At 44.9% G+C, this 8,834-nt stretch overlaps 1 protein-coding gene across 2 annotated transcripts; it reads left to right on the forward strand.

Annotated features, from left to right (window-relative positions):
• The first annotated feature begins 507 nt into the window (after positions 1-507).
• LOC116954597 (olfactory receptor 1496-like) lies at positions 508-3,946 on the forward strand. Of its 2 annotated transcripts, none has more exons than XM_076052269.1 (2): positions 508-1,009; positions 2,046-3,946. In XM_076052269.1, exon 2 carries the CDS (start codon positions 2,065-2,067, stop codon positions 3,040-3,042), a length of 978 nt encoding a protein of 325 aa, XP_075908384.1. In that variant the 5' UTR covers positions 508-1,009; positions 2,046-2,064; the 3' UTR covers positions 3,043-3,946. The 2 variants fall into 2 exon arrangements, with proteins under 2 accessions (XP_075908384.1, XP_075908383.1); XM_076052268.1 differs by lacking the exon at positions 508-1,009 and adding an exon at positions 1,029-1,421.
• The last annotated feature ends 4,888 nt before the right edge of the window (positions 3,947-8,834 follow it).

The raw sequence follows: 8,834 nt of genomic DNA on the forward strand, positions 1-8,834 counted from the left end.
ACCACCATGACTTGCGTGGCATGAAGAGGATTTCATCCAGCCGTGAATTGACAAAGGGTTGTAATGATTACTCAATTTTACAAAGCAATATTTAACAACAACAAAATGCTTTCTTTAACTATTATGATTTATGATCAATAGCATTTCAGGGTAACGCATTTGGTTGCATATGAATGCAAAGTGAATTATCACTGAATGGCTTGGTTTTCCAGATTGTAACGCGGCCATATACCACGATCGTCCCTTTGCTGAGTTTAACAGCCAATCGCAACATGTAAAGTAAAACTTTATAAACAGATTCGGTCATTTGTGTGAACCAGTCATTAATCATAGCTGTATTCATTCTGAATTTTGGAAACATTGATTAAACCCCAAAATCACTCCCAATGTGCCTATGACCAATTAACCGAGAATGCATCCAACTCATAACTTCTTGGAAACGAACGAAGCAGTGGTGAGCTTGGGATAGTGCTTGGATGGGTGACCACCGCACACAAAACAGATGGGAAGGGCTGCGGTGGGGCTACCTTGCCTGCAGAGCGCAGTGCAGAAAAAGACAAGGTTGTACAATCGTCTGCTTCAACGCCTAAACTCTCTGCCCTCCCACAACCCGTGCTGACCAGTTGGTCAGCGAGGTCAAATAACTCCACGGTGACTCACAAGGTGTGGGAAAGGCCCTCATCCAGCAGTGGAATGCAAACAGCGGCTGAGAGTGCGCCTAATTAATCAACCTTCGATCGCGTTAAAAAAGTCAGCTGATGTGAAATATTCGTGGCAACCGCAGTGATTTTCATCCTAATTGGCTGAGCGCCAACACGCCTGACTGCAGAGTATTCCCTTGCAATTTGAAGTCGCCTGGCCACAAACCCTCCATGTGAACGTTCGTAATGAGACACACGTGACCACGGAACCACGAGAGCGTTATTGAACACGTGATAACCAAACGTATAAAAGAGGGGGTTCTCGCGCGGCGCACTGAGCTCTCTGCTGCGGACATCTAGGCACCACGGTGAGTTTATACACTGGGGCTTGGGCGGGTGTTTCATTAGCACTCTGTGTCACACTCGCTCGCCTCCTAAGCTAAACGTTACAGATTCTGGAATTAAGTTTGCGTTTTTACGTTGAAATAAAATGCGGCGTCACGGCTAGAAAATGCGTCTCAAAATAACGTCTGATTTTACGTGAAATTTACCATATTACTTATGAAAAAATATTCGTAATATGCTTAATTATGGAAAATGCCAGAAACTCACTTTGAGAAATGCATGTTCAATGCATTATTGTCCATGTCATCAGATTTGAATAAGCGCTTCATGTTTTTGGTTTGTGAAATTCAACGCCGTGAGGCCTTAGCAAGTAGAAGGCAAAACCATTTGGATTGGCAAAGTGTCTGCATGAGACTACATATCAAAATCCTGACGGTGAGTGAATTGACTTGAATACAATTGAGGTACACACACCCGCACTCGGCATAATCCTCATCATTAGTAATGATCCATGCACTGCTGAATGAAAGACTTTGCAAGCCGTTTTCAAATCTAACAGTCTGATGTCGAAATTAATTTAGCTCTTACACCTGAGCCAATTTGCATCAATCCATCTTTTCAGTGAACATGACGTCTGTAGAAAGGGACCATGGACTCACAGATCCCTCCTCCAAGCGTTATGCAGTCCAAGCGTGCCTCTATCTCGCTGTGATACCGAGCAAACACCTCCTTGCTTTGTTTCTCATCCATGTCTTGCTCCGTTGCTTATCAGTAATGATTTAGTTTTCCATGAGCACCCCAAACCTTTGCTTGCTCTCGTCCCCCACTTTATTTAATCGTTTTGATTCCAATTTGCCTTCATTACCTGAACAAGGCTTATATACCGTGATGTCTTTTAACTCTAGAGGGCATTTGGCCTACTCTTCCAAACTAATCGGGCAGGAGTACCCACACTTTACCCCAACATACGCAACCTGAAAGTATTGTAAAAAAAACCCATAGCTTTAATTTTAAACATCCCTGCCATCTCCGTTTTCTAATATATAATTCCATCACCAGTTGTCGTTAGGCGTCGGCAATGGAGAACGGCAGCTCGGCGTTCTACCTCTCCACGTTCGAAGCCTCGTACTCAGTGCAGATGGTCATCTTTGGCCTCTGCCTGCCGCTCTATGCGGCCACAGTTGTAGCTAACCTGCTGGTCTTCGTGGCGGTGCTCGTGTGCCCGGAGCTGCACAAGCCCATGTACTTGTTCCTGGGAAACATGGCGGTGGCCGACATCGTCGGCTGCACGAGCTCCTTGCCCAAGCAGCTCCAAATCCTGCTGACGGGCGACACCGAAATCCTGTACGAGTCTTGCCTCGTGCAGATGTTTTCCATACACGTGTTCTGTAACGTCGAGGTTCTGACGCTATCGGTCATGGCTTTTGACCGTTATGTGGCCATCTGTCACCCGCTGCGCTACCACACCATCGTCACAGCCAAAAAGACGCTCGGAGTGCTGCTGCTGATGTGGACGGTTACCTCGGCGGTATATGGGGCCCTCACATTCCTCGCCGCGCAGCTAAAATTCGGCGATAACCGGAAAATCCAAGGGATTTTGTGTGATAACATGGGAATGATTTTGTTGGCTGAATCGAACACCAATGTTAATTTTGCATACGGCTCGATACTCATGGTGATCCACTTTATCTTCACACTTGTTTTCATAAGCTTCAGCTACTTAAAGATATTTATTGAGTGTCGCATTAAACGATCTACTGAGATTACTAAGCACGGTTTGAACACTTTGCTGACACACTTCTTAGCGCTGTCTCTCTTTTTCTTTGCGATTTTTGTTTCCGCCATAACGCCTCGTTTCATCAAAGATTTCAACACCCCCGCTCTGCGAAACATGAGGTGCATTTTCCAGTTCGGTGCGTGTATTGTGCCGATGACGAATGTGCTGATCTACTGTTTACGCACCAAGCAGCTAAGGAAAGGAATGAGGATGTGTTGTAAAAATGCATTCTTTGGTACACTTTTTCCACCATTTTCAAAAGTCTCAAATGTAAGTTAAATTCAGTTTTCAAGAGAAACCGACCATAGGACTCCAAACATATGAACCGGAAAACTTCCATTGTTAGAATGTTATTTAGCAAGCTACTGTAATCATTTATCCTTAAGCTTAACTTTTTTTATGAAAAAATACACATCAGTGGCAAGTTATACGAGAGCTCATCTCTCACCCTCCATGCCCCCACCTCTGCCAACGTGCACTGACCAGAATGGTCAAGTATGGTCAAAAGATCCAATGATCTACAGTGTGGGAAGGCTTTCATTCACTGATTTTTTTGAGATTGCTTGGAATGTTTACACAAATATCACGCACATGTCCTTTGCAATACGTACGTAAGGAACCACTGCTTAAGTGTAACATTGAGTGCAATGTGTGACCGTGCATTATGGTGTTCAGTTAAACAATACCCTATGCATGCTGATACATTTACTATAAATGCGTTCAATTGTTTAAAAAAAAAGCTTTTTAGTTGGCTTAGTTTTGAGCTGCATTTGTTAACAATTGATTTTTGAGTACAGGCAGAGCTCGCTGAACGTCGGGGTTACATTCTTGGAAAATGCCGTGTTAGCAAAAATGCGTTCGATAAATAATAGACGTTACAGGGAAAATCGAGTTGTGTTCCTTGGTTCGAAATGATCACTCCCTCTTTGTCTATATAAAAGCAAATGCTCCTGTATGTCTCTTACAGCGAATCATCTGCTTAACGCGGGAGTTTATGTCCAGAAAATTGCCACGAAGTGAATTCGCGTTAAGCGGGGGTAGTTTCCCCATAAAGAATCATTGTGAAGGTGGGGGTGCCATTCCAGCCCGTAATATTATCACTTTTCATTTAACAGTTCAGTCCACTGTGTGACATGTTTCTTTTGAAAATGTATCGTGTATACTTAATACATCTATGAATATGCTGTGTTTGAGATTCATTTATTTAAATATGAAGTGTGTGAGAGAGAAATGTGGTGAGTGAAACAAAAATAAGGGAGCGAGACGACTCTACACACACAAAGATGATGGAACAATGACTGAGGACGAAGAGGACGGCACGACGTGCATCACAGACCGCATCGCTGCAGTACCAGTAGCCAACGCTGCCAAAAAAAGTCGTCCATCGCACGCTCGGCTCGCGTTATGTAATGCCCAATGAGTGACTTGCTCAATGTGTTTCAAGAAAGACAATGGGATCGTTATACAGAACGAGGTCTCGGTTGTACACACATTTGTAATGCATTGTTACCGTTAAAGGATTGGAATTCGTGTCACCAAAACACAGCACAAATCACTTTGAATGTGTATCTGTACCATGCAAATTGATAACGGACTTTATTATAGCTGTGCATTCCATGCAGCTAAAGTTATGGGTGTGTTGGCACTTGGCAAAATAGTTTTTACATAATGCATACTGTCAAGTGCTATCTCGCTGTGCTGATTGGCGGTGCTACATATGGTGCAAAAGAAGTTCAACAAACAATGAATTGCGGAAGGTTTGGAAATAAATCCCACCAACAATTTTAGCGTCTTTAACGAGCATCCTCCATAGGGGCCGATCTTGACAACGCTGGTACCAGTAATCCACAAGTCCACTCAGCTCCATATCCTCATACCACATAATTCCATGTCTTCAGCCCATGCCGCGACCATTTAGGGGCCATCCATTTAGTCCGTACGCATGGAGGGGGTAGGGCATTAACCCAAATGCGTTTGCTCGCGTATTATGGGTCTACTGACAATGTACGTACGCATAGGAAACGAGGTGGGGGGGGGGGCCTCGATAATAATTTGTCTACATTGGCCTTCAAATGAGCCACAGTTCAGTTTATTCTGCTGTCAGACAGCAAGTACTACCAGAAGAAGTGGGACTGTGGGAGAGGTCACTTGTATGCCACCGTACCCCTGACTGCAGCTATCACGCAGTTCAGCAGTGAGTCTGACATCGTGTGGCGGCCTGCCCCACCATGGATGACCACTCATCCTTCAATCTGGCCTCACTGCAGACTGCCACTGGCTCAAGATTTTAGCTGCCGCGGTGCTCTGTTCGTGCTGCTGCCCTCCGGACTTCAGTACTAACACTGGTCTGTACATCCGTCGACTGTTACAGCAGATGTTCAATTGACGCACTTTATAAAGAGACTAGTTCACCGAGTTTTAATTGTGTTTTATGATCACAATAGACGTGTTTTTGAATAACCAGTCAGGGTGGATAACACGATCAAGTATAACTGTTCAAAGCTGTGTTTAAAGCTAGGCCGCAAACTAGTAAACAAGATCAACAAAAATAAACTAATCGGTTATGGGAGAAAATAAAGCGGGATTAAATTCCTATAATACGTCACCTGCTCGACTGGGTTCAGTCGGCGTTTGAACCTAGCGGACGCTAGAGAAAATTTTTAAGTTACGCAACTTAATTATTTAATGCAGCCGGTGGTGGACTGTGTTTACTTAAACACGTTCATATTAGAATAGGTTTTTCCCCTTTTATCTGGCAACAGGTGTGACGTTAAAACACCAAACTGAAATATTTTACAAGGAATCATGTCTGCATTAACCACAATACTTGTGGTCAAAATGCAAACAAAAAACACTCTGATATTATTAATCCTTCATCGTTTCTGCGTGGATTAAATATCGCGTGTTCTATAGGATTCCGGGGGGGGGGGGGTGCATCAAGCGTACGTAGGCAGGTGGGGGGGGGGGGGGATCAAGGTACGCGTGTGTACGGGGAGGGGTCAAATTTTTACATTTTTGCGTATGTAGTAAAATAAAATGGATGGCTCCTTAGCCCCCTCTTTCTGGCCTAACAAAAGCTGTTTGGGCGTTCAGTGACTGGGCATGCGGGCTACATGACCCAGCCAACTCAGGCTTGCCTGCCAGAGGAACTCACCAATGGTACTGTGTCCTCCACTCCCTTAATATTCCCTCCCTTTAACCAATCCCATTTCAGGCCCGTTAGTGTTAGGTACCAATGAGAGGGCTTGTTTCACTTGCTGATTATCCGTGTCACGCGGTGTCCACCAGTCAAGATGAGTATGGTCAGCAGTGACATCTCTAGCAGTGGGCGGGCCTGCACCCCGGCCTTGGTCAGGCCTGCTCTCAACAACAACCGCCATTCGTCACTAAGTGGCGGTGACGTCACCACGATGCTAGTATCAGGCCATGTGCACCTTGAGGCCACGTGAAGTGTCGAACGCCCGCTGGAAAGAGGTCACGGGGCAGACCCAGCAGGTGCCACAGGTCGACTGCGCTCGAGCCTACTCAGCCTCAAATGAGTACCTGGTGTGGTGTGAAAAAAACATCACCACTGGGGAGACAAAGGGGGTCGGGCGTGTTGTTGGCCACCAAGCCCCTCGTCTATCGGGCCGGCCTTCATAGGTGCTCGCTAAAAGCGCTTGCCCCAACAGTCTGTAAAGGCTATAAGGGGGAACTTTGTTATCGTTTGCGTGCCATGTGTGTATTGATTGAACGCTTTGAAAAATGCTCAGTGGCGGATGAAATGTGTCTCTGTGCTCCAGAAAAACGTTTGACGGACGCCTAGATTTATCTTGGCTTTCCTATAATCATTTTGAGAGTTGTTGAAGGAGGAGGCAATGGAAAGCAATGATTCCTTCATCATGCTTGCAACGTTCGAAGGACCCTACAGCGTACAGCTGTGCGCTTTTGGCCTCTTTCTGCCGCTCTTCGTCGTCACCATCGTCGCCAACGTGGCGGTGCTCGCGACAGTGGCTGCCCGCGTGGACCTGCACAAGCCTATGTACATGTTCCTATGCAGCCTCGTGGTCGCCGATCTCATTAGTAGCGTAAGCACCATGCCCAAACAGCTCCAAATGCTCCTGACGGGCGACAACCGGATCCTGTACACCACGTGCATGGCGCAGATATTTTGGATCAACGTGTTCGTCATCATGCAGGTTCTCACACTTGCTGCCATGGCATTCGACCGCTATGTGGCCATCTGCTTCCCGCTTCACTACCATACCATTGTTACCGGTAAACGGGCCATCATAATTTTCAGCCTCTGGAGCCTTACTATATCCGCTTTCGTGCCGGTGACAATTCTTTTTGCCCCGTTGAAACTCAAAGACAGCGACAGGCAAATGCAGGGCATTCTTTGTGACAACATTGGCTTCGCTCGCGTGTCCGCAGGCGACACGCGAATCCACGAAGCTTACGGGTCGGGGATCATCGTGGTGCTCATTGCGTTGCCTTTGAGCGTGATCAGCTTCACCTATTTTATAATCCTTCCGGAGTGCAAAAGGACGCATCCGAGCGATTTCAAGAACAAGGCACTGTACACCCTTTTCACTCACTTTCTCCTGCTCATGCTTTTCTTCATTCCACTTTTCCTGTCGGCTCTCGTGCCGCGGCTCGGGTGCGAAACATCCGCTGCAGTGCCCAGTACACAAGTTTCCTCATGCCCCTATCAAATGTAACCATTTACTTCTTCAGAACCAAGGAGCTGAGGAAGGAGGTAGTAAATTGGTTTCATAAAATAATTCCACGAGCACTGAGCAATTCAAAGCTAAAGAAAGTTTCTGTTCGAGTGGAGTGATTATTGGTTTTAAAAGGAATCGAATGTTACAAATTGTAATCGGTGATGGAAGTCAATTGGAAGAATTTTAAACATAGTGTAAAATTGCATGGACAGAACATGTTTGTGAAAAGTGTAAAGCAACAGTAGCCTCTCATGAAAAAACACAGATCAGCTACTAATGAATTGCTAAACAGACTAAACCCGCTTCATCATTCTTCGCTACGATTTGTACTGTGTGTACCATACAGGACCCAGAATTGTGACCTCTACTTAAAATCAAAACTCTCATCACTTGATGCGAGAATAAATCTACATTGGGCTCTGTTAATTAAATCCTTATTGGCAAATCTTAGCGAATTCATTTATCCCATTGTCAAATCCGAGAAACCCAAGGCGTCCATCTAATTGCATTTTAACTATCACATGAACAAGAATTGGAATAGGTGACAGAGCCTTTGCCGTCGTAGCACAAACGTGTTGGAACAACCTTGTTTCCTTACTTAACAGAAGATTAGTGCTGAATACAGACACTTTTCCACTGAGTTGTAACTTTGACCCTTATCTGTGTATCGATAAGTCAATGTTAATATCTAATTTAATTGAGAGACTGTGTTTTCTTCGTGTGGTCTGGGACTGTTTGTGCTGTTTTTTACTGCCTTTCTCAAGCTTGAGAATTTATATACTTATGTAAATTTAACTTTTATGCTAAAACATTTTTGTCATCATTTAATGGGCGCTACGGTGGCGTGTTGTTATCTTTCTTGCCTTCTATGCAGGAAGTCTGGGGTTTTATTCTGACCCTGATGCCTGTCTATTTGGAACTTGCATTTTCTTCCCATGGTCACGTGGATTGTTTTCTCTCCCGGTCCTGCTATGTCACACTTTTTTGAGCTATCATACGTGTGCCAGGTCGCTTATGAAAAAAAAGAAGCTAATAGCTCAGTGGGCCTTACCTGCTAAAATAAAAAATTACACTGTTTAGTTTTATTTGTACATTTTTTTGTGATTAGCTTACCTTTGCACTCCTATCGTGTTGTTGCAACATTTGTTGTTGTAACGTTCTGACCCGCCCCTCCTGAATTAAAATATGAAATGTGCAATACTTTTGGTCTCCTTGTGAATTATTCCTCCATTGTCCACTCTTATGCACGGAGCTTTGACTGTCAGAAGGTAAAGGCGCAGCCCTGCAGTGGCTTGCTAACGCTTATTCTGGTGGGCCTCCACTACAGGGAGCTCAAGAGCCTTCGAGATGGTATTTGAGGTGGGAGTA

Source organism: Petromyzon marinus, chromosome 55 (genome assembly GCF_048934315.1).
Source record: "Petromyzon marinus isolate PM22_M1 ecotype Great Lakes invasive population chromosome 55, UKy_Petmar_22M1.pri1.0, whole genome shotgun sequence".
Taxonomy (NCBI): domain Eukaryota; kingdom Metazoa; phylum Chordata; class Hyperoartia; order Petromyzontiformes; family Petromyzontidae; genus Petromyzon; species Petromyzon marinus.